The 26,820-nt window shown below is 41.5% G+C and overlaps 1 protein-coding gene across 10 annotated transcripts in view; it reads left to right on the top strand.

Moving 5' to 3' along the window:
• PHACTR1 (phosphatase and actin regulator 1) overlaps positions 1 to 26,820 on the top strand; it is a 555,031-nt gene that overhangs the window by 302,571 nt on the left and 225,640 nt on the right. For 2 of the 10 annotated variants that reach the window (XM_038584187.1, XM_038584186.1), the window contains exon 1: positions 7,290 to 7,565. The exons of the other annotated variants lie outside the window; for them this stretch is intronic. Coding sequence is in view for 1 of the 2 variants with exons in the window: in XM_038584186.1 (XP_038440114.1) it covers positions 7,535 to 7,565 (31 nt within the window). In the remaining variant the exon portion in view is untranslated. Of the gene's footprint in view, positions 1 to 7,289; positions 7,566 to 26,820 lie in introns of those variants that run through there. 10 annotated transcript variants of the gene reach the window in all.

The raw sequence follows: 26,820 nt of genomic DNA on the forward strand, positions 1-26,820 counted from the left end.
AGCGAACGCTACCCGGCATGTGTTGGGTTCTTTGGTTACTGTATAAACTGATGACACTTCTGGAATATAAATGGATGAACAGAATGATGCAAAGCCAGACTTTTACCATATACTGTAACAGAGCATGGGATGCGGGCTAAAATTGTTAAGATATTTATTTGACAGAGGACAGGGCAGGAGAGGGGGAAGCAGGCTCCCCACTGAGCAGGGAGCCCAAGGTGAGATTCTCTCCCAGGACCCTGAGATCATGACCTGAGCGGAAGGCAGACCTTTACCAACTGAGCCACCCAGGTGTCCCTAAAATATTTATGAATGAATCACTCTGTTGACCGAATTGCTCCCCAAATTGGCTGCTTCCACAACCTTGGGGATTTATTTAAATTAAGACTTGTAAATGTTGCTCCAGTAGGGAAAGGTCTATTTCTGCACTCAAGATTGTGGTTCCATACGTAGTTATACACACTGTCATGGGTAAATGTGTCGGTGTACACGGTCAGCGGCGGCAGGCATGTATTTTAGCCTATAGCACAGATCTCTGCTTGTAACCTGCATCATCTCTACGGTCCCAGATGCTCTGGAATGTCTTAAGGAGCTACCCATGGATGTTGGCCTGTCTTCTGATACGACTAAAGGATTTAATTCAAAGGGAGACCTCGTACGGTGGTGCCCACACTGCTAATCCTGCCTTCCTCTCGTACGGTGGTGCCCACACTGCTAATCCTGCCTTCCTCGTGTGCGGTGCGCTCCCTTTAGTCTGTAAAATAGAATGAGGTCAAGTGTTTAACCCTTCTACTTTTACTGCCAGAGCCCAAAGCTGTACCGTCAAAGGAAAGGAAGTTCAAATTTCCTTTCCTGCAAAGATTAACCTTGCCTGATGGTTTGTCAGGAGTGAATGTTCTGTTAGATAAGTTCTCCGGACGCTATTTTCAATTTGACTTCTCTTTTCTGTATGCCAGGAGAGCCAGCTACTTGGAAGGAAATGTGTAGTGAAGATTGTAGGCACGCAGGCAGATTTGGTAGGGCTCCATAGAGGAGGAGGTTTCTTGCTTTGTGTTCAGCACCATAAATGTGTCTGGTTTCTCACTCAGCATTGAAGAGGCCATTTAGTGGCAACCAAGGAAAATTTTGGTCCAGCTGGAAAGCCTTCACTTGAGATTTTACATTAGCAGAATTTTACAGAGGCCTTGCCCACTCTCTCTCTCTCAATTTCTTTATATATAAAGATAACAGTTATTTTAAACAGATTTAAAAGCAAATTTTAGTAACTAGCAGTTTAAAGGCAACCCATAACTAAAAGTATTTGGCTAATAGAGAACACACTTTAAAAGGAAAAAAGTATTCCTAGCTAGTTGAACATTTATTAAAGGTGAAATTACATTTTAGCAATTGCCATTTTACTTAAGAGTGTCAAAAAAAAAAAAAAGTTCCTGGTATCCACTAGCTAGTATTAAAGATGCTTTGCGGGATCCCTGGGTGGCGCAGCGGTTTAGCACCTGCCTTTGGCCCGGGGCGTGATCCTGGAGACCCGGGATCGAATCCCACATCGGGCTCCCGGTGCATGGAGCCTGCTTCTCCCTCTACCTATGTCTCTGCCGCTCTCTCTCTCTCTCTCCCTGTGTGACTATTATAAATAAATTTAAAAAAAAATAAATATGTTCTTCTCTAGGATTTTGATGGAATCTTGTCTCACATTTAGATCTTTCATCCATTTTGAGTTTATCTTTGTGTATGGTGAAAGAGAGTGGTCTAGTTTCATTCTTCTGCATGTGGATGTCCAATTTTCCCAGCACCATTTATTGAAGAGACTGTCTTTCTTCCAATGGATAGTCTTTCCTCCTTTATAGAATATTAGTTGACTATAAAGTTCAGGGTCCACTTCTGGGTTCTCTATTCTGTTCCACTGATCTATGTGTCTGTTTTTGTGCCAGTACCACACTGTCTTGATGACCACAGCTTTGTAGTACAACCTGAAATCTGGCATTGTGATGCCCCCAGATATGGTTTTCTTTTTTAAAATTCCCCTGGCTATTCGGGGTCTTTTCTGATTCCACATAAAGAAGATGTGGTTTATGTATACAATGGAATATTACTCAGCTATTAGAAATGACAAATACCCACCATTTGCTTCAACGTGGATGGAACTGGAGGGTATTATGCTGAGTGAAGTAAGTCAGTCGGAGAAGAACAAACATTATATGTTCTCATTCATTTGGGGAATATAAATAATAGTGAAAGGGAATATAAGGGAAGGGAGAAGAAATGTGTGGGAAATATCAGAAAGGGAGACAGAACGTAAAGACTGCTGACTCTGGGAAACGAACTAGGGGTGGTAGAAGGGGAGGAGGGCGGGGGGTGGGAGTGAATGGGTGACGGGTACTGGGGGTTATTCTGTATGTTAGTAAATTGAACACCAATAAAAAATTTTAAAAAATTAAAAAATAAATAAATAAATAAATAAAGATGCTTTGCTTCAAGTAATCATCTGTTTTGAAAAAGTTGGAGAATACAATTCACCATTAATGCTCAAAGATAGGTTTGCTTCTTTCATTTTTGCTGTTTCGGTTACAATACTGAAGCCATTTTCAGATAAAGAAACAAGCTTCCATAGCATTTTGGTGCTAATGGCCAAATACACAGAGCACATACAGGGTAGAATAAAGATTCAGACCCCTATCTTTGAAATCAAGGTGCTCTCTACTATGCCATCAAACTGTTTTTTTCTTAAAGTGTCACCCACACTGAATGTAGAAAGTTAGGTGCTATGGTGTGTGTATGCATGTGTGATATACAGGTGCAGTCTTTTTTTTTTTAAGATTTTATTTATTCATAAGAGACGCAGAGAGAGACATAGGCAGAGGGAGAGAAGCAGACTTACTGCAAGGAGCCTGATGTGGGACTCGATCCCTGGACCCCAGGATTACGACCTGAGCCAAAGGCAGACGACACTCAACCACTGAGCCACCGAGGTGCCATCTTAATAGACCAGGTTTATTGGGATATGGAATTAGAAGGAATTACAGAATTTTTTAGTACACTTAAATTTTTTTTAAAGGTTTTTGATTTACTTATTCATGAGAGACACACAGAGAGAGACAGAGACACAGGCAGAGGGAGAAGCAGGCTCCATGCTGGGAGCCCGATGTGGGACTCGATCTCAGAACTCCAGGATCACGCCCTGGGCCAACGGCAGATGCTCAACCGCTGAGCCACCCAGGCGTCCCTCGCTTAAGTTTCTTTTATCTGCCTTATCTACCTGACAGAGAAGCTGGAACTGGGGAGGAACAGAGGGAGAAAAACTTTTAGCCAAGTGAATTAGAAGTAATGTACATTGTATGGCCACAAGAAATATGGCTAAATCATCACTGGACTTACATTGGTAGTCAATACAAGAATATGATTTAGTTTACAAGTAAAAAATCAACTTCAGGGAGGAATCTATCCCAGAAGGCAAGGGATTTCTGGAATATAATTTGACACATATTTTCTATTCTCATTTGAATTCCTTTTAAATCTATTAAGAGTGAAGGATTATCACAGGAATTACAACATCATTAATCATTCCTAGGATGTCATTTCAAGTAAATTTAATAGAAACAAGACATTTTAAACACTTTAGTAATATTTTAAACAGATTTAAAACCAAATTTAGTAACTTGCAGTTTAAAGGCATACTTTACAAGTAATCAAATGATAGATTTAGAAAGAAGATCTATTGATCACAGCTGCTACTCAATGCCTTTCACGTGTGATTAATCAATATTTCAAGGTGGCCTTCGTTTTACTAAATATAATTTCTATTCAAATATTCATACAGAGATTCCCGAATCCATTGACTCACTAGACACATTTCCAAATTTCGTCTGAGGGATTGCAAATACCGTGTTTTCTCGTGAATTCTAATACGAACTTTTAGAGTGACAATGATTTGTCATAGTACTTCCCGTTACTGGCTACAGGGTTCATTCTGCAAGACAGCCTTTTGGAAGAGAACGCCTTTTGGGTTTCTGTGGGTCAAATCCTTCATTTTGCAGAAGAGAAGATTGAGGTGCATCATGATTATGTGAGCAGTCCTTCATGCCCCAAACACCACGTGGTGTCAGGGCTAACAGACCCTGTTCCTTCATGAAGGAAGTAGTTCCCAGTAGCAGTCTAAGACTGGTTACTGGCTACTCCACTCACTAGCTGAGTGACTGCAGGATACGACAGAAGTAACTTCTGTATGGAATTGTGTGGATTAAATGAGATAATTGGTACAAAGCGTGTAGTGTGGTGCCCAGCAAGAGAAGGTGCTCGAGAAATGCTAGCTGTGATTATCATCATCTGTATTGTTACTACCGAGTCCAGTTGTGTCTTGGGTTTTTCCTCCTGTTCTCCTGTGCTGCTTGGCCTCTTCCTTGAATTGGGTCCAAAGTGAAACCACCCATTTCTACTCTCTATTTAACGGGGCAAACCTACATTTTTAATAAGGCAAGTGAAGGTGAGACTGCAGAAGAGCCCCTTCAGCATTGCACAAGTCAACAGTATTTTGTTATTATTGTTGTTGTAGTCGTTTTAAAGCTTTAATGGTGGGGTGCCTGGGTGGCTGAGTCGGTTAAGCCTCTGCCTCCAGCTCAGGTCATGATCCCAGGGTCCTGGGATCAAGCCCCACGTTGGGCTCCCTGCTCAGTGAGGAGCCTGCTTCCCCTCTCCCTCTGCCTGCAACTCTGCTTGTGTTCTCTCTCTCTGTCTTTCCCTCTCTCTCTCTTTCTCTCAAGCTCTCTTTCTGTCAAATAAATAAATAAATAAAATCTTTAAAAAATAAATAAAGCTTTAACGTCATGACCAGTAGGTTCTAGGTAAAAGGGCTCATGTGTATATCTAAATTTACAATGACTAGGCATTTTGTGGTTCATCGAGTAATCAAAAAAATGGTCAAGAGGAGAACCAGTTGTTTCTCTGGGAGGAAGGCCAAGAGCTGAAGGAAGTAGTAGCTAGAGAATTTTATCGGCAGGGGTCTGATGGACCCCTCAGTCAAAGGGACAGCTCTGGAAGACTTGGGGATACAGGTTGGAAACTGCTTCCTTGAGGTCAAGAGAGCCTAGGACATGCTCTGACTTGAGTGGAGTGTAGAGGTTGTGTGTAACCCATGTGACCCTGGGAAGAAAGCACCTGTTGCAGCAGTAGGGAGAAGAGGTATGGAAGGGTTCAGCAGGATGTTGGGACTAGTGTACAGAGAGGAAAATCCTAAAGCAGTTGGGCTCTTACATTCTGTTAGAGTATCCTGTACTCAAACAATGAAGTTGTTGATTCATTCTCTTACAATTGTTTATCAAATCAGCAGCTTGAGTGTGTAGGGTCCCCTCGGCTTAGGGGTAGATATCAACAGGTACAACAGCCCATTGTTACCCTCGAACAGTCTGAACTCTAGTGAGAGCAGCAGGAGGTAAACTGCTGAATCACCAGAGGAAGCCATAAACTGTGTGAGTAAAGCAGGAGGGCTTCCTAGAGGAGGTGATATTTGAAATGGGACATAACAGAGGAGTCCTTTCGGGAAGGGAAAAAACCACACACAAGCGATTGAAGCTGTCAGAGAGCATAGCTTGTTCGGGAAAGGGGAGAAGTTTAGTGGGTAGAATTTGTGAAACGTCAAGGGGCGGGTGGAAATGACCTGACTTAGTTTGGAAATATATGCTGGGGAAATTCATTTTCTTCCGGCAATATGTTTGTGAAGCATTTTTTATGTGCCATGTCCAGTATTAGGAATATAAAAATCGGTAAGACCTTATGGTCTCTGCCCTCAGATACCTGATGAAGCAGTAGGGGGAGGGAGGTAGACAAATGCGCATGCAGAAGTTTTAAAAATGTTTGAGAGAGAAAGGTATTGTTTTAGGGGCAGAAAGTGGAGAGTGGTCAGTCCCACCTTGGGTCTGAGGGAGGTCAGGAAAATTCTGGTACAGTTTATGGAGTTTGGATTCCATCACTGGAATCCAGGATCACTGAGGGCTGCATGGGACTTTTTTGTTTGCTTTAAAGAGTCTATTTATCTCTCTTTATCTACTTATATATCCATTTAATTATCTACTTACTTATCTATTTATCTATCTATCTAGAGTAAATGCAAGCAGGGGGAGAGAGAGAATCTCAAGCAGACTCCACACTAACCACAGAGCCAGACTCAGGGCTCAATCCACAACCCTGAGATCATGACCGGAGCTGAAGCCAAGGGTCAGATACTTAATCTGCTGAGCCACCCAGGTGCCTCTGCACAGGAGTTTTTAAGCAGAGGTGGTGTGACCGAGTTACCTTTCTAAAACTATGATATGGAGAATGGTACACAAACACAGAAATAGAAAAGGATAACAGGCCACTCTGAATTTATCATCCCCATTGCCCCACTCCTGTATTATGTCGAAGCACATACGAGTGGGTTTTTATGATGCTGTTGCTGGCAGTGCCTAGGCAAGGACCAGACAAGAGAAAGGGCCCTAATGCCACAGCCACTCATAGTTCCAGACTTTGAGCAGTCTAACAATGTCAAAAGACCAAGATTCTGTGATTCTGTTACAGATTCCTAAAAAGCCCCAGGAACACCAGCAATTCAAAGTCCATTGGCCTTATTTTTAGCAAAGCTTGGAACTTATATGTGATTTTCCTAATAATTTCCCCTTCCATTTTAATATCTTCTGACGCTTTACAGATGACATCTATAAATATTCACTTCGTTTAGGAGAAGAGAGGCTAAAAATATTTGTAAAATCTATAGCCTGAAATATACCCACGTGTCTAAAGGAGATAAAAAGGACTAATGCAGAAGATAAATACGTAAAACTGTATTGGTGGGGGGAGGGCTCAATACTTGTTTACTAGCCCCAAACATTTGTTTCTGCAGTTTGCTAATTCATGTGAATGGTAAAAACTTCTAGGGCTTCAGTAGGTGTAGAGAGTTTTTGGTTTGGTTTTATTGAGAGAGCAAACATGTGCGTACCAGTGGGGAAGGGGCAGAGAGAAAGAATCTTAAGCAGGCTCTTGCTTGGTGTGGAACCCAACACAGGGCTCGATCTCACAACCGTGGGACCATGACCTGTGCTAAAATCAAGAGTCAGTCACTTAACCCACTGAGCCACCCCGGTGCCCCACGTGTTCAGAGTTTTAAGCCCTGTCTGAAAGGAGGGGGCATGATGAGCCAGTTAGAAGTTGCCTCTGATGGCTCCAAGCTCTGTGCCAACTAGGCTTTGTGATGAAATCATTGTTGCAGTCAGAGGGCCTGGGGGCAGAGAAGGGATGAGCTCCCCTTCAACCAGAAGGTCAGTAGGGGGGAAACAGCCAAAGGGGTGGAAGTTGCAGAGTTCTGGGTAAGGGAACAAGGAGCTAAGCAAGAATCCGGTAGTTGGGTTAGAAACAAATGAACAGTAGAGACAACTCAGCTGGAATGCTCGCCATAGACCAGCTGGAAGAAACCATGTGATGGTGGCTTTTGAAGCTGTATTCTTTTCTACATCTGAGGCCAGAGGAAAGCTAGAACACGGAAATTCATGTATTCACATAACAGGCATTGATGGTGGCCGTGAACTTGACATGCGAAATAGGTAAGGGATGAGTTTCTGCTCTGGGGGAAACTTGCAAGGGACGTTGCTATGTGGAAGTAGGCTAAGGATGCTACGGGCACACAGGTGGGACATCGGCTTCTTGAGAGTGAAGGGCACCAACGTCATATGAAGGGAGATGGCACTTGAGCTGAATTGCGGTGGGTGAATAGCATTGGTCTGGCAGAGATGCCGAGGGAAAGAGTCTCTCCGGCAGGACCACGAGCAGAGATAGAAGAAAGGTTAAGAGGTCCAAGGACAGGACATCAGTTGTAGACCGCTCAGGGCAAGGGGCTGTCTCACCTCTGCTCTTCACCGCTGTATCTCTAGTACCTAGAACAGTGCGCGGATACGAGGCACTTAAAAATGTGTTCAACCTAAGAATATACATGTTAATTTATTAATTTTTATCTATTCTATAAATATATATTTACCTATTCAAGTGACTGCAGGGACAGAAGTTTGCTATGACCAGAGTGGAGCACGCACACCTGGGGAGGTGAGACTGGACCTGGAGAAATGGGTAGAGGTCCATAATGAAGGGCTCTTGGCTACCATGCCAAGGAGCTGGGATATGTGCTGTGATGGGATGCAAGAGGCTTTGGAGGATTTCAACAGCTTAAAATTTGTTATTTTTCCTTTTATTTATTTTTTTTTAAAGAGTGAGAAGTGGGGAGGGGCAGAAAGAGGAGAAGGAGGAGAGAGAATCTTAAGCAGGCTTTCTGCCCAGCATGGAGTCTGACTCAGGGCTTGATCTCAGGACCCTGAGATCATGACCTGAGCTGAAGTCAAATCGGTTACTTAACCAACTGAGCTACCCAGGCACCCCTTAAAATTTTTTTTATATTTACTTTTTGAAAAATTTCAAGCCATAATTGACAAAACAATTGTAAGATATCTAAAGTGCGTGTTGTGATGATGTGGTATATGTATACATTGTGAAGGGAGTCGCACCATCTAGTTAATTAACACATCATCACTCTCCGTATTTACCTTTGTTTTATCAGAACATTTAAGTTCTACTCTTCTTAGTAAATTTCAGGTTTTTTTACAGCACTAGGTTATCAACTGTGGTCACAGGTTTACATTAGCTCCCCAGACCTTATGGTCATCTTCTAGCTGAGAGTTAGTACCTTTTTACCAACCTCTCCTTATGCCCCTCCCTCCACCCACAGTCCGTGGCTACCACTTTTCTGTCCTGTTTCTATCAATTTCACTTTTTAAATTTTTTTTATAAGATTGTATTTGTTCATTGGAGAGAGAGCACCCATGAGAGTAGGGAGAGGGAGAAGCAGACTCCTGGCTGAGCAGGGAGCCTGACTCAGGGCTCGATCCCAGGACCCTGAGATCATGACCTGAGCCAAAGGCAGACGCTTAACCTACTGAACTACACACAACTTTGCTTTTTAAAAAGCAAGTTGCTACCTAGAAGTGATCCCATGCAGTATTTTTCTTTCTTTGCCTGCTGTATTTCACTTAGCATATTGCTGTCAAGATATATGTATGTTGGGCAGCCCTGGTGGCGCAGCAGTTTGGTGCCACTTGCAGCCCAGGGTGTGATCCTGGAGACCTGAGATCGAGTCCCGCTTCGGGCTCCCCGCATGGAGCCTGCTTCTCCCTCTGCCTGTGTCTCTCCCTCTCTCTCTCTATGAATAAATAAATAATTTTTTAAAAAAAAGATATATGTATGTTGTTACAAATGGCAGGGTATCCTCCTTTCTCTTGGCTGAATAATAGTCCAATGTATATATACCACATCTTTATCCATTCATCCTTTGATAGACAGGTTGGTTCCACCCCATGGCTATCATGAATAATTCTGCAGTGAACATGGATGTGCAAATATCTCCTGAATATCCTGTCTATATTTCCTTTAGACATATACCCAGAAGTGGATAGCTGGATCATATGGTAATTCTATTTTTAATTTATTGAGGAACCTCCCTACTGTTTTTTCTGTAATAGCTGCGTAAGTTTAAATTCCCACCGACAGTACACAAGGGTTCTCTTTTCTCCAGATTCTCGCCAACACTTGTTACTTCTTTGCTTGCTTACTTAAGATAATAGCCATTCTAGCAGGGGTGAGGTGATCACTCACTGTGGTTTGGGTTTGCGTTGTCCTAATAATGAGTGATGTATGTGGGTTTTTTTTTTTAAGATTTTATTTATTTATTCATGAGAGACACAGGGAGAAAGGCAGAGACACAGGCAGAGGGAGAAGCAGGCTCCCTGAATGCAGCCCGATGCGGGACTCGATCCCAGACCCCAGGATCATGCCCTGAGCCAAAGGCAGATGCTCAACTGCTGAGCCACCCAGGTGTCCCATAATGAGTGATGTTGAACACCTTTTTATGTACCCGTTGACCATTTGTAGTCTTCCTTGGAAAAATGTCTATTCAAATTCTCTGCCTATTTTTAAATTAGATTATTTGCTTTTTGACCATTGAGTTGTATGAATTCTTATATATTTTGGATATTAACCCCTCATTGGATATATGATTTGCAAATATTTTCTCCCATTTCATAGACTGACTTTTTGTTTAATTGATGGCTTCCTTTGCTGTGCAGAAGCTTTTTGTTTGTTTTGTTTTTTCTAGTTTGATATAGTCCCAATAGTTTATTTTCACTTGTTTTTTTGCTTTTGATGTTGAATCCAAAAAAAAAAAAATCACTGCCAAGATCCATGTCAAGGAACTATTTCTTATCTTTTCTTCTGGGAGTTTTATGGTTTTAGGACTTAGACTCAAGTCTTTAATGCATTTTTGAGTTGATTTTTGTGTGAGGTATAAGACTATGATCCAATTTCATCCTTTTGCATGTGGCTGTCCAGTTTTCTCAACACCATTTCTTGAAAAGATGAATACCTTCCTCTGTCGAATATTCTTGGCTCCTTTGTCATAATTAATTGACCATATATGTGGATTTTTTTTTCTGGGCTCACTATTCTGTTCTATTGATCTGTATATCCGCTTTTGTGCCAGTACCATACAGTTTTGATTACCATAGCTTTGTAATATAGTTTGAAACCAGGAAGTATGATTCCTCTTGCCATTTTTTTTCTCTTGCTATTGTTTTGTTGTTGATTTTTACAGGTTTATTTATTTTAGAGACAGAGAGAGAGAGAGAGAGTGGGAGTAGGGGCAGAGAGGGGAGAGAGACACTCCTCAAGCAGATTCCCCACTGAGTGTGGAGCCCAACATGGGGCTTGATCCCAGGACCTTAAGATCATGACCTGAGCTGAAATCAAGAGTTAAGTGCTTAACTGACTGAGCCACCCAGGCGCCTTGTCTCCTGCCATTTCTTTTCTTTTCTTTTCTTTTCTTTTCTTTTCTTTTCTTTTCTTTTCTTTTCTTTTCTTCTTTTCTTTTCTTTTCTTTCTTTTCTTTTCTTTTCTTTTTTCTTCTCCTGCCATTTCTTAAGAATGCTTTGGTTATTTGGTGTCTTTTGTGGTTCCATATAAATTTGAGGATTTTTCCCCATGTCTATGGAAGACGTTATTGGGGTTTCAGTTGCTTTATTGAGATGGAATCTGCACATTGTACAATTCATCCATTTAAAGTGTATAATTCAGTGGGTCTTAGTATATTCACAGAGTTGTGTATCCATCACCAGAATGAATGTTAGACCATTTTCATTACCAGAAAAAGAAACTCTGCCCACCCCGTCTTCAAGCCTATCCCTGCAATCCTATCCTCCACTAACCACCAATATACTGTTTGTTTCTGTAGACTTCCCTAGTCCGTACATTTCATATAAATGGAATCCTGCAGTATTTGGTCCCATGCCTGTCTTCTTTCACTTAGCATAATATTTTCAAGGTTTTTTTTCGACAATGTAGTGTCGGTATTTCATTTCTCTCTATTGCTAAATCATTGTGTGAATGTGACACATTGTGCTTCTCCATTAAGTAGTTGATGGACGTTTAGGTCTCTACTTTTTGTCTGTATTATGAATAATACGGCTGTGAGCATTCATGTGCAAGTTCTAGTGTAGATGTAATTCTCATTTCTCCTGGGTGTGTACCTAGAAATAGAATTGCTAGATCATACAGTTATGCTGTTTAACCCTCTGAGAACTGTCAAGCTCTTTTTTCAAAGGGGCTGTACCTTGTACCTTTTCAAAGGGGCTGTACCTTGTACCTTCCCACGAGCAATGACTCTATGAAGGTCCCATTTCTCTATATCCTTTCTAATACTTGTTACCTGTGTTTTTAATTATAGCTTCCCTAGAGGATTTTTAAAAAAGAAAACGAGAAGGTTCTGAGCTGGTGGTCAAGAAGAGAGTTCCCCATTTAGGGAAGCCAATAAGATTTTTTTTTTTTTTTTTTAAGAAAGCCGAGACACCTTACATGTATATATATTACACTTTGTAATTGGCACATGTTCTTTGCTTGTGATCATCACAACAACCTTTTCAGGTTGGAATTACTCTTTGAGAGTGTTAGAGAAGAGGGAACAGAGAACCAGAGCAAACACGGCTTCCTGCATGTCACAAGCTGTTGCTGCTGTACCCAGACTGTCCCTCTGGTGCCACCACCTCAGCCATGTTGGCTGCTTCTGAGATGTGAACCTCTGAGAAGAGACTAGTTATTTTGGTCAATGAAATTCAGCTTCTTAGAGTGATTAATTAAATGGGGAAATGATTCTATCAGGAAAATCTGGGCAAAAACCAACACCCATAGCCAACTGTCAATTCCTTGAAAAGGACAAGAAGAGATTATGTGGTGGAAAGTGTTTGCTTAGCATTAGGAAGCGTTGGGGACTTGGGTCACCTTCATCCTGCGTTTTTTCCACTTGTAAAATGAATTTACTTCTCTTCTCTGAAGACATTGTTGAGATGCATGAAAACCCAGCTTGATCAGAGGTTGGTAAGCTTCTGCTCATGAGCCCTCTGCCTGTTTTTTTTTGTAAGGTTGAAAAGGTTTTGTTTGTTTTATGATTTCAAAAGGCTGGCCAAAATCAAAAAAAGACTAATATTTATTTAGTGACACAGACACTTAGGTGAAATTCAAATGTTAGTGTTAATAAATAAAGTTTTATTGGCACACAGCCATGCACAATCATTTATGTACTGACCATGGCAGCAGCTGCAGAGCTGAATACTTGCAACAGAGACCGGTAAAGCCTAAAATATTTCTTCTCTGACTCTCATCAGAAAAAGTTTGCTGACCCCTCACTACATCAAAGTTCCTGTGATGAGAAGTTGCCACTCCTAAGCATCTCAGCACCATATCTGAATTAGAATCCAGGGGGATCCTATCATGTCTGTGACGCTCACCTGAACTGCACTTCTGGTCTTATCAAGGGCTACTTGACATTCTAGAGTGTCCAGAGGGACAGATTTAAAGTGAAAATCTGCCTAAAAAGAAACAACTTGTGGGAATTGGGTTTGTGGATTATCTTTGCTCCCCACCCCTACCCTGACCTTTGTGTGGGCTTCAGGCTGGCACATTTTACAAAGGGAATGGATTTCAAATCCCCACCTAAGAGCTCACCATCTTGACTATTATTGTTTCGGCATGAACTTTAGAATAATCGCTTCTGCTATTTTGGCACATGGAGATTTGCCTCCACAGTAATTATTTTGCAACCCACAAAAGTAATTATAAAATCAAATAATTATCCTCTAAACAAGCTGTAACTGCAGCCATGGTTCTTTGGGGGGAGGGGACTTCCCATTCTTTAATTTTCATTTTTAGGGGTGCCACATTCTGCTTCCCTTATCCCCCCCCCCTTACCTCTGTTCTTGTGTTATTTCCAGTATGATACCAATCTATAGTGAAGCAGCAGCTCCTTTTGATGGAAGCTCTTCAAAACAATAGCCCTGCTCCAAGATTATGAGTAGGACAGAAGAGCAATCAAGAAAAGGGAAAAGCGAAGCCTGATTTAATTCTTCAGGTGATAGGAAATAAAATTGCAAAAGGGAAGATCAGCCTACCAGACTACATTACGGGTTGGCTTGAATTATTGAGAGCTGCACTGTAGTGAGGCCTCCAGAATCTGAAGGTGTTCTCAGTAAGGGTTGGCACCAGTACTTCCTGGCACAAAGGGAGGAATGAAATCTGCCACACAGTTAGCGACCATCCGTCGCTGACAGACTGGGCACAAATCAGAATTAGATTATTTCCTGAGAGACTTAAAAGTCTGTTTATGGGTGTTTGTCTGACATGTGCCGCAGACACTGTACATAACATATATTTATGTGTTTGGAAATTGGCACCTGTCTGATAAACTGAATTACTTGCCTATAATGAAACAGATCCTAGTGACCGAGACCATCACAGATCTGCTACACATTCAAGAATAGCCCTCTGCAAATGTCAGTAACTCACTAATTTATAACTTTCTTTGCCAGACCACTGAAAAAGTCAAACATGCCACAGCCGGGAACTCATCCCCCAAATGAACACATAGTGAACCTTTTTGGCTTGCCCAGAGTCCTACCTAATGTTGTCATATCCAGAATAAATAGTATGGTGCAGTTTCCCAACAGCCATGGTATGAGTTATTCATGCACTATTAAGTAGCCTATGGTCAGAACACCACAACCCAAAGTAAAACTGAATACGAAAGATGAGATTTTAATATTTGCCGTTGAAAGAGCCTTTTGCGGTGGAAATAGAAATAATGGGGGGGTGGGGGCACCTGGGTGGCTCAGTCGGTTAAGCATCCCTCTCGGTTTCAGCTCAGGTCATGATCGAGGGGTGGGGGCACCTGGGTGGCTCAGTCGGTTAAGCATCCCTCTCGGTTTCAGCTCAGGTCATGATCGAGAGCCCTGCATCAGGCTCTGCACTCAGTGGGGAGTCTGCTTCAAGATTCTCTACCCCTGCCCCCCCTCAAATAAATAAGTAAATCCTTAAAAAAAAAAAAAGAAATGATGAGCTATAGACCCCACCTGTCCTTGCCCAGGGTCTTTGAGATTGAATTGTGAAGGTATATGGTTATGGTTATGGTTATGATGGGACCATAGAAATAGCTTGGAATACCTGGTGAAGGTAATAGCTTTGGGACTACATGTGTGGGTTAACTTTTCAAGTTTTTCTGGAAGGCAGGAGGGGGAACATTCAAAAAGGAATATCTGTATTCAAGAAATAAAAGACACAAAACATAACTAAGGAGAATAGAGATTCTTTGGAAGAAAACTTAGAAGTGTCTTGGAAGATCCCCATATATAAGCCAGATAAGGGGAGGAGGGGGTTGCTCTGTGTGCCCTCCCATAGGGTCCTAGAATCCTAGAGATTTTTAGAACCACAGTTTAAATGTTGTTCTCTGCACTAGTCTATTTAGATGAGATACAATGTATTACAGAGTGATTATTGCATTTCTAGAATATAAACCTCACTTCCTAAGAGGAGATTACACCCTAAATTTTAATTCAGGGGAGATGATGAAACATCTAGGGCAGCTGTGATATAAATAATGTATAACCAAATAGGTAATAAGTGGGGGTGAGGTGGGGGTGGTGTGTTTGTGAAAGAGCAAGAGCATGCTCCACATGCACACCCCAGGGTAGAGTTAGCTTTGGGAAAATGTACAAATTGACTGAAGAAGTACATCATACGTAAGTGAGCAGGAATATAACATTCTTAGATTCAAATTATTTCAGTAGGAATGTTTAATCTCACACCAACATTATTAATCACCTTTTAAAAAAAGACAGCTGCTTAAAATGAGATTAGACTAAGCGCACAATCCCTTTCACTCCCTTCTTCATTGTCTGATGGTCCTGAAACCCACCACTGGATTTATAAGCGAGGGTTGAAGACCAAGCCGGAGTGACATTTAGCATTTAAACCATAAGTGTGACAGATGGGTCAGTGTGTGTTACTGGTTAAAGTACATAATTCACTGTGAATGAAATGGCACAAATTTACTTTGAAACTATCCTAGCCTAAATTACAGTAGGATTGAACTGGGAGGATTTCCACCATGATTTTGGAAAGCAGACACGGCTTATTTTTATTGCAAAATCCTAAGAGTGCAATTCCTGGCAGTGTTTACCAGAGAGAAGGAATTAGCAGCCTCAAGGGGAGGGTTAGGAAAACAGAGCACCCTCTGGGAATCAGCTCCTGCATCTCCATTCCAATAGCCTCAGCAGAAAGCAGCCTCAGACCAGTCATTGGGTCCCAACCTCTCTTTACCTTCTTGCAAAAGGAGGTGAAGGAGAGGAGGATTGTTCTTGTGTTTGCAGAGGGTCTCAAAGATATTCAGAAGGCATCTGAAACGCTTTCAAAAATAAACACAGGGGTGTGTTGTGCATTTATATCCATGGTGCCAGCTTGGCTTTGCACATTCCCAGGGAGGAAGGAGATGCAGCATTTCTCTTTTCTCCTCTTCTTCTCTCTGTTCATTGGTGATGGTGGGTGAAAGAACAGAGGACCGACAGGCTGTGTGACCTGTAGGACTGGGCAAATGACTGCCGTCTTATTTCAAGGTGAAAGAGCAGAGGGGTCCCCTGAGCGAGGTGAACAGATGGCAGCATTGTTGCTGCTACACTGCTTCTGGCTGCGAGTGTCTCCCCACACACACCCCCAGCCTCAGCCAAGCCCTTTTCAGACTGTGCAGGTCACTCTAAAGAGCAGTCTCCTGGAGGCTAATGTAGAGACCGAGTGCGTGCTGATGGCCAGTCCTCCTGCTCAGAAGAAAAGGGCTGCACGTTCTTCAGCAAGGGTGGGTGGGCTGAGGTCCTCTGGGAAGTACAGATCCTCTTTAGGATTCATAGTCCTCTGCTATTCAACTAAATCCATAGAAGCCACAGAGTTTTTAAAAGGAATGACTGTGTCTATGACTTAGAGATCCAAGGTGTTGGAGGGTATTAGGGAGCAGTCTGGAAGTGGGTGGTAAAATTGGGGTACTTTGCACCTCCACCTTTGGTCTTGATTTGCTCCCTTCCTTTGCTTCCTTATAGGTATTCAGGGTCATAATATGTTGGGTTCCTCCCAAAACACAGAAGTTTAAATTCGCCTTACCACTTGTGGGAGAATAATTTTTTGCCAGGCGTCTAAATATGTTGAGATCTATGCTGTTATAACCAGTCCAAGGTAATAAAGCAGAAAAGACAAAATCTTCCATTTGGAAATATGGTCTGCCCAGATTCTGGGGTCTGTGCCATTCCAGCAGAGACCAGCGGAAAGCATTCCCCTTCCTGCCAGAGGCTTAAGTTAAGGGGGGGACTGTGTCATGCTTCTCTATTTCGTCTCCCAAAGCGGCTCTGATTACAATGGGAGAAACTTTATTTTTATTTTATTTTATTTTTTTTTACAATGGGAGAAACTTTATAATTCAAGTTCTAAAGTTCAATGTTGAGATTTTTGTCAACTTTAATGAGATGTTTTCTGGAATGTGTTCCACATAACACTTGTTCCTTAGGATGGTAATAGGTGGTATGTGAAAAATTTCAAGATCAAACTAATTTGGAAAACTGAGCTAAGACAAAGTTAAGTAGATTGTTTTAATCTCGGAGCCCTTGGTATGCCCGTGCACATTGTGAAGGTTCAAAAACAAAGTGTGTATACTTGTTTACCCACATTATTAGTGGGTTTTTTTGTTTCTGGGGGTGGAGAGAGCATCACAAAGGATGAATGCCCCAGAGGAAAATTAATGTGCTGTTTCAGAAGTCCTCCTGTAGAAAATACTATATTGATTGACCATGTTTCCTACTTTGAATCACAGAACAAAGAGGTACGTTCATGAATATTTCCTTCTACTGGGAGCTATTAGCACTAAACTTTACATACTAACTGAAAAGAAATACTTGTGCTGAACATACTGATTCAGTGATTTTTTTTTTTTTTTTTTTTTGGTTAAAAGAGCTCTGAATGCAAATTAAACTATTATATTGATTTTACCTGTGCTTCAGTCAATCCAGGCATTAGGGACTTTCTGCTTCTCTAGTCAGGCTCTAGAGCCATATGGCAGGGCTGGGGGTTCCAGAGACCTTGTGGTCACCACATGTGGAACATTTTAGGTCTGTGTTACTCAACTGTAGGACTATTGACATTTTGGATTGGCTGATTCTTTGTTGGAGGTGGAGGGTTCTGTGCATTGTAGGATATTCCGCAGCATCCCTGGTCTCTACACACTAAATGCCAGAACTCTTTAAAATGTACCTGGGACTTTATTTCATCATGTATGATAAGGGGACAGACTCGGAGAGAACTGCCTTTCAACCAAGAGTTTATTTCTTACAGTTTGCAAGAGGTGGGGCATGCATGCATGCCGTGCAGGGCCTGCCACTTGGAGAAGTATTAGGGTTGGTTAGGAGGCAGAAAGAACAAGGGGAGAGCCCAGCTCAGAGCCTTTAGTGTGTGTGTGTGTGTGTGTGTGTGTGTGTGTGTGTGTGTGTGTGTGTTGTGGTTTTGTTTTGTTTTGTTTGCAGGGAAGGAATGTGCAAGTCAGGATAGGCAAGGTTGAGCAAGTGTAGGATTGGATAGTTTGAGTAATTTTGCCTGGCTCAGAGCTGTGGAGTGGTTTCTGGTTGTAAGGAACCTGACCCTGGGGTGACTGAGGACAGAGCAAATATTAACTTGGTACCAGAGGATTAGATAAAGGAGGTGTTTGGGGTATAAGCTTTGGTTTGGTTGGTTTGCATAAAAAAGGTGAGGCAGCAGGCAAGTTATTCACTATCTCTAGGAATTAGCTGGCCCTAGGAGGGGCCAGGTCTCCTGGATGTCAGAGCATCAAAAAATACAAAAAAATATTAAAAACATGATTGATACAGCTATCTCCCAGTGATGACAACCCAAAATGTCTCCAGACATTGCCACATGTCCCCTGGTGGGGGGGAGGGGTGCAAAATCAGCCGTGGGGTTAGGAACCACTGCTTGAGGGCCAAGGTGGGTAGTGCCAACCATGAGTGGTCTCACCAAAGCAAGAGAACACCGTGACTAAAGTCCCAGAAGACAGCTCTGCGTGAAGGTGCTGATTTGGATCAGCAGAAGTCAGGAGGATGTCCTGAGGAGGGGGATTCATGTGACCTCGAGTAAAGGTTGGGGAAGGCGGAGACTCAGTGGGCAATAATATCTCGTTCACTTACTGTACATCCAGCCCTGTGCCAGTGATGGGAATTGTGTCCTTCCTCTTCCCAAAAGATCAGTAGTATTTATCTCATCTTGACAGAAAAGGAAAACGAGACTCCAGGATTAAGCGTCAGGCTGGGTCACACCGTGGGCATGTGTCGGTGTTGGGATCTGCAGTCAGGTCTCTGTGATTAGAAATAACATCAGGTTAAGGTGAAAGGATATTCAATTACAGACAGAAGTGTCTAGACTGAAAGGTAGGTGGTACCCGGAACGGTGGCAGATTCCTAGCAGGGGACTGGTATGATGCAGAGGGCATCTGGGTTCATCTGGCACCAACACAGGGGAGCTGCTCACAGGGGGGGCTGGGGTGCTGCGTGGCTGGGTGAGACCAGGTAATACAGGTGTGATGATGCATGCGTGGCCAAGGGTGGTGACGATAGGATTGGGGCGAAAAGGGGGGCAGCAGAGATGTTTCCAGGCAACAGGAAATAAGGGCTGAAGAAATGAGTGAAAGGTCATACCTCGTTGGGTCTAAGACAGAAGCGGAGCAGAATGGGGCTCCCCCCACCAAGGGAGGGACCTGGGTGTAATAGGGAAGTGGGGCTGGGGGGTGAGGGGAGTGTATCAGAGTGTGGTGGAGTCTGGGCTCACCTAAAGAGCTGAGTTTTCCATTTCCATGCCTTGTTTTTAATTTTCAGAATTAGCTCCCTCATTTGACACTCCCAGGAGCCAGGCACTGCTCCTTTGCCCTTGACATATATGAACTCACTTATTAGAGTGGCTTCTGAATATGAAGGCTCAGAGAGGTCAGTGACTTGGCCCCCATCTGGCTCCAGGGTCCTGCCCTTAGGTCGCCCGCTGTGCAGCCCCTGGACCACGTTATTAATGCTCAGCTGCTGGGCGCTCCTGACAACTTTCTCTCCTATCCTTGCCTTTCTCATCTTTGGAACAAAGGAGCTGAGCTTGTAAATCCTTTTGCTCTACTATTCTGTGTCTAAGGGTAATAATTCCACTTGCTGAACAGCCGAGCCATAATTCTGTTACTTAATTCAACATGACGGAGACCTTTATCTTAAAAAGAGAAATGGGTTTTCTGGTGTCTTCTCTATGAGCCCTTGGAGGATGGCTTGGGAAAAGAGCCTCCTCTGGAACCCTAGCACCCCGCTGCCCAGCATAGTTTGCAGAAAGCCGTTCTGCCTGTACCTCAGTTTCCCCTGCTCACCTGTGAGCTCCTTGAGGGCAAGATGAGGTTTTATTCGCTTTTGTATTCCTGGCACATAACTTGTTCCCAGTGGAAAATCAATACTTGTTTTGTTTTCGCTTTTTAATGATTTCAGACTGTGAGGGAATCATATTTAATAAGTTTCACTTGTGTAGCATTACCATCATTCAGGGATACTCTTTCTGGAAGAAGAGGATAGTATTTAGCCCTTAGCATGCTTACAAAAATAGAGGCAGGGAGTCGTGTTAGAAGGAAATGAAGCTTCTTAGCCAGCTTGTGTGAGGGCAAAGGACTTCGGAGGCCTCAATGTATGGAGCGGGAGGTCAAGTTGACGTTACTTAGCATCGAAGAGTTTAGACAGGCGTTGGCGAACTTTCTCTGTAGAGGGCCAGATAGCAAACATTTTAGATCTCACCATATGGTCTCTGTTGCAGCTAATCAATTCTGCTGTTGTAGCTCAAAAGCAGCCATAGGCAATATATGAGAAATGAAAATACATGAAAAATGAAAAAGCATGGCCGTGTTCCAGCACGATTTTATTTACAAAGATGGGCAGCCAGCCGGACTTGAACTAAAGGGTCAGAGTTTGCCAAACCCTGATGTTGACTCGCAAGCATGATAGAACAGGGCATGTATCCCAGCCACTTACTGTGTGGTCTTCATTAGAATATGCCTCTGATTTCCCCATCTATAAAATGGTGCTCTAACCACATCCACACCCAGGGCCGGGGTAGGATTAAATGAGATGACATAAAGCATTTGGCACTGACCGACCCTAACATACATCAAGCACACAATAAAGGGTTGTTATTATTATTATTATTATTATTATTATTATTATAAGTAGTACGTATCTCCTCTTGCCTTTTTATCCTTCTTTTTTTCCCCTTTTAATCCTTCTTGCTTATCATTGTATTAAATACGCTTCCATGAACTCATTCTTGTGAATGCTATGTCAAACGTTTTACTTTCAGTCTTCCTTTTTTATCTTTACACTTCTTCAGTTTGAAGAAGAATAAGGAAAATATCCGTAGTTCCTCCTAACTAGGATTGTTATAAGAATACAATTCACGTGCAGTGATTCACACGGCACTTGGGAAATAGCACTGAGTATATTGTAGCTACGAGGATAACGAAGAGGTTTAAAGATGTAGGTTTGCAGAATGAAGAATTTAAGAAAGTCACAACTTAGAAATCTTAGGAAATTTCAATTGAATGGGAATTCTGATGGAGAGATTTTTAGTATTCAGGCTAAAAACTTCATTTTTTTTATTTTGTTTTTAACATTTGGAATCAATTAATTGGTTGGCTCAGTTAATCAGTGATTTCCTGAAGTGGAATCCATTGCTCATAAAACTAGGAACTTTAAAACCAGTCAAGGCATTTGCTTTTTGAAATGATCTGTTTATATTATAGCCGAAACAAGATAAATCACACATGCAAAACAGCTGTCTTGTTGGTCGTGAAGAACAGACTGTGTTCTGCTTATTGGGAACACTCAAGAGCAGTCATTGTGCTGAGCCGACGATTGTTCAGTAACATATACAAGAGGTGAATGCAGGACTTATCCAACTGGGCCCGGCTTCTTCCAAGACATGTGTTTTAAGGCTTGGAGAACAGATTTCTCACCCTTGGCACTCCTGATATTCTGGGCCAGCTTATTCTTCATGATGGGCGGTTGTCCAGTGAATTGTAAATGTGCAGCATCCTGACCTCTACTCGCTAGATGCCAGTAACAACCCCCACCTAGCCCCAGATTTCGCCAAATAGCTTCCCCTAGTTGAGGATGGCTAGTGTAGACAGATGCTTTGACAGTGCCTAGAGACCTCCTGGTGCAACATTTCCAAGCAATGGCAACTTATTCCTATGGAAACACGCATGCCACATTTCTTGGGGTTGTCCTGATTTCAGATAGCCTCCCCCACTGATTCAGCATGCATGCCGCAACTTGGAAGCCCACCTAGGCTGATTTTCTTAAAATTGAAAACAGGGTGTGAGCGTCCCTATGCAGCGTTAGTCTTGCTTAAGCTCTGAAGTTTGAATAATGTGTATTGTGCCACCTTTCCTCTTAGTCTTTCTGAATTTTGCTTAGACAAATGGTGCGCTTCATATTGGTTAACAAAGCTAAATGTCATCATATATGGTAAAAGTGATGAAAGTCCACTGTTAGTTTAACTGAAAAAATTTTTTCATTTAAAACTTTAATAAAAGGCAGAGCAATACAATTTTTAGGTCTCCTGTTTCCCGTACTGGTGATAAGGTAAAGCTTTTTAGTGGCTTTCATGTGTTCCACAACCATTGATTGGTTTAGTAATGCGTTATATTATATGTGTCTGGGAAGGGCTGGCTTCTTGGAGTGCATGAGAAGTGCTATATACCTGTTTCCTGGAATACCTTTCCAGGCTAATTCTGGCACATTGCCTGTATTACCTGAAGCAGATTCATTTATCTTTACCTTTTTTAAAATTTTTATTTATTTATTCATGAGAGACACAGAGACATAGGCAGAGACACAGGCAAAGGGAGAAGCAGGTTCCCTGTAGGGAGCCCGATGTGGGACTCGATCTCAGGACCCCAGGACCATCACCTGAGCCGAAGCAGACGCTCAACCACTGAACCCTTTGCTCGGTTCTTTAAAACAGGTACCAAAAATTACCAATTTTCTTTTTAACCCACCTTTGTCCGAAGAATACAATGATAGCAAGAAAAAAATTGAAGTTTCCTTTTTTTAGTAGATCTTACCCCCAGGTGCCACATGTGTATTAAATCTATAATAAGGTAAGTTATGGGGAACATTGAAACAGGTGTCACTATTTAAATTGCGTCTTGAAAATATTTATGCTAGAACCTGTCTATAGCTTTCTATATCACTATTCTGAGACTTACGGAATTTACCAATCTAATGAAATACCACAGTTTCAACACTGGGGAGAATTTGTGAATATACTATTCCACCTAATGCTGTAAAATAATTACTCGCGGAGATATCTTTTCTGGTATTATACAGCCTGGGAATAACTTTACCAAATTATTCCTAGGCTATTCTGTATTTGTCATTTATTAAAGAGATACATTTTACACTAAACAGTAATACCTTGAAAAGTAACTGTGGCCCATAGTACTGTGTATTTTTGGAATGTTGACTTTCCTGAGACATAATTAAGCTCAACCTATTTTGTACTGAATCTGTGTACAGATAATAATCTGCCTTTAGTTCCTCCCCTATTTTAAAGCATTTGACTAAATGCTCTTAAAAAGTAACTCTTAATTTTGAGCTCTAAGTCCTGGGGGAAGTCTTGGTCTCACAGTAGAATAGATCTTGTTTCTGTGTGTTGTTAAAATAGTAATTTCTAGGTTCTACTTATTACTGTGTACAGAATATCCCTCGTGCCTTGGATCTTTGTGACATTTACTAACTCTGTGATGAATTTTTATTCTGTTTGAGAATATGGAAGATCATATGAAATCAATACTTTTGTTATTATATTGGAGTCTTGGTCAAAATTTCCAGTAAGAGCAAGTCTTAGTTTTGTGAAACTTTTTTATTCCTGAGTGTCATAGAAAGTGAAGCTGGCTAACGTCTCCCTTTCCTACTCTTTTCCTGTACTTTCATTTTTTCTTTAATGCTACGGTTTTAATCTTAGCTTGAAATTACGTTTATAAGGAGAAAAATCTGGAAGACAGCCGCTGATTAGCTAAGAGTTTCTGTGCCATAGTATGAAGATAGCATTGGTGCATATTCTTGTTAAAGGAACAGCCTGGAGCTCCATTCCTAATGCCCCCACCCCACCCCCCTACAACCCAAGCCAGACCCCAAACTTTGGATCTTCACACAAAATCTTCAAACTCTTTAACATTAGATTTTTTTCATGTCAGCAAAATCTTTACCATTGCTTTCTGGAAGGCACTTGATTTGGAAGAACGAGGTGAGACTGTCCTTCCATCTTTCTAGCTCCAGCCGAATTGCAGACTGCGACTACATGAAGATATTTCTCATTTTCAGGATGCAATAACTGCAAACACTTGACCTATTCTACTAGATTAGGACAATAGTTAGGATAGCTACTGTTAGGACAGAACTATAAAAAGTATTACTGCCAGTTTTACAGACAAGTGGTCCTGTATGGGCACATTCTGCTAGAATGTACCATTATATTTTTGATTCTTTCTGCAGAGAGCTATCTCTAGCAGTTATTGGCAACTAGACAAAAACATTTTCTAAAAATCACCATATGATACTGTTTGTTTTCAGATGTTTATTCTAGTTGGTTGGCTTCAGAACCAGAGAGGAAAATGCACTAGATGGTATTGATTCAATCTGTCAGAATTCAGAAGCTTATTAATTCCTGCAGGTTTGATTGCAGGCATAAAAGTTGCTTTACAGTATGAATTGTTCTAGAAAAGAACTTTCCTGATGCTATACAGAGCTGATTTGCCTGCTTCCTGTCCCACAGGGCATCCTAAACAAAGTGCTAGATTATGGTTTTTAATAAACCTATCTACATACCTTCTACTGAATATAATAGAGCAAAACAGCCGCAGGAAATATTTCTGCTGACATTTCAGTACAAACTTAACTTTAAGAAAATCTGAAAAACTGTTTTCTCTAGATCCTGTCTGAACCATTAGATGACTGTGTGTGCCCCACAATATTGTGCTTTTGAAGAGCAGAGACCCCTGTCTATCCAATTCACAAAGCTGCATACAGAGCAGATGTTTAATAAATGTTTGTTGAACTCAAGTCATGGAAGGTGGTTTGTTGGAGAAACTGATTTTTGTTAAAAGTCTTTATTATAGATTTTTTCCCCCTCTAAACCACTTCTCCTCATATTTTATCTTAGGAGTTCAGTTATTGTTCTCTCGGTGAGCCAAGGAAGAACTCAAAGTGAACAGCCACTGTTTCACGCCCCTGTGGATAATTCATGGCTGAATTCTCCAGATAATTAGAAAAAATTCCCTTTTATTGGCTTTAGGGTTGTGATTGTATCAGACTGTGACACAAAAGACTTCCTTGTCAGACCTAAGTTTTCTAGCTGTGTCTTCTCCACTTGCAAATACGGATTCCTTTAACCTGGCTTGTCGTCCTGAGTTGAATCTTTCTCAAATCCATTCAGTCCCATCACGGCATCTAATTTTTAAATCAGCATCAAAGAGAACAGTTATATTTGCATGCGAGCCAGTATAAATGGCCAAAATTTACTTTTCTGTGTAGCAAAAGGGCAGGAAATAGACCAAGGAATTGCCTTCAGTGTTTCTTGAAGGATAGTTCAATAAATATCAAATGCTGTTAGAAAACCTATGAAAATATTGACTTCATGGGGTCTAATTCCTTTCTGCTTAATGGATCTATACCAAATCTCAGGCAATTTCCATCTAAATATATGCCTCCAAAGCCTTCCGAGTGTTCACAGAGTGTTTGCTTTGTGTACTGCATGATCACATTGTGAATATATTTGAATTCCTCTTTGCCTTTTTAGTCAACTTAGCTATAAGATTAAAATCCAAAATTTTTCCCCAAGACAAAAAAATTAACCATAGCTATATCTTATTAGACCAGCCAGTGGGCTCTGTTGTTTTTATTAGTCTATAAAGTACTTGACATCCATTTTTTCATGAATGCCATTTTCATGTGAATTAGATTCTGTAGAATAAAGATGGTTTTGGCATCCAACTCAATTTGAACTTAGCTATACACCCTCCTCTCATAAAGAGTCCCCTCATTTCCCCCTCCACTTTTTTGATGGGGGTTCATCTCCTTTCAGAATACAAATGTTCCAGAAAAGTTGTAAGTGGCTAATTTTTTTTTAAACCCAGCAAACCATTTTAGCGCACTGTTTCTATTTAAATAATTCTTACAATTCCACTTTGAAATGCAAGAAATTTGCTAGCTAAAAATTATGACTAGTGAAATATCAAGGTGATATATTTTTAAAGGTTTTTTTTTCAGTTTTTTAATTAATAGGAGTATCTGAGTGGTTCAGTCAGTTAAGTGTCTAACTTTGGCTCAGATCATGGTCTCGGGGTCCTGGGAATCCGGCCGAGTCAGGGCTCCCTGGTCAACGGGGAGTCTGCTTGTCCCTCTCCCTCTGCCCCTCCCTCCACTCGTGCTTGCTCACTCTCTCTCAAATAAATAAACCTTGGGATCCCTGGGTGGCGCCACGGTTTGGCGCCTGCCTTTGGCCCAGGGCGCGATCCTGGAGACCCGGGATCGAATCCCACGTTGGGCTCCCAGTGCATGGAGCCTGCTTCTCCCTCTGCCTGTGTCTCTGCGCCTCTCTCTCTCTCTCTGTGACTATCATAAATAAATAAAAATTAAAAAAAAATATTTAAAAAATAAATAAATAAATAAATAAATAAACCTTTTTTTAAAATGTTATGAATTTATAATAATATTTGGTTCTTAACTATGGCCAGGAGCTGAATTAACCATTTTGGTGCATTATCTTATGTAATACAACACTATTTAAAGATATTGGGATGCCTGGGTGGCCTAGCGGTTGAGCATCTGCCTTTGGTTCAGGGCCTGATCCTGGAGAGCCGGGATCAAGTCTCACATTGGGCTTCCTGCAGGGAGCCTGCTTCTCCCTCTGCCTACGTCTCTGTCTCTCTCTCTCTCTCTCTCTGCCTCTTGTGAATAAGTAAATAGAATCTTAAAAAAAAATAAAGAAGATCTTCTCATTCTAAAAGTTTTTATTTTTTTATTATTGTCATTTTAAGGTGAGGAAACTTGCCTTAGGTCAAGAGGCTCATTTCTACCCATTCCAACACTGAGTTCTTAAATGCTGCATCACACATACTCCACTGATAGCCTCCGGGAAGAAAGACAACATTCAAAATTATCAGTAACTCCTCTATTCCCTGTACATTCAACCACAGCTCCACTAAGTACCATTTTGTTAGATTTAAACCCAAGTGCAATTTTCACATTATAATAATGGCAATGTGCTTTTCATAAAGTCATAATAGCTACTGTGCTACATGCCATGCTAAATGCTTTCACATATTTCATTCTTCAT

This window comes from Canis lupus, chromosome 35, assembly GCF_011100685.1.
Source record: "Canis lupus familiaris isolate Mischka breed German Shepherd chromosome 35, alternate assembly UU_Cfam_GSD_1.0, whole genome shotgun sequence".
NCBI classification, from domain to species: Eukaryota; Metazoa; Chordata; class Mammalia; order Carnivora; family Canidae; genus Canis; species Canis lupus.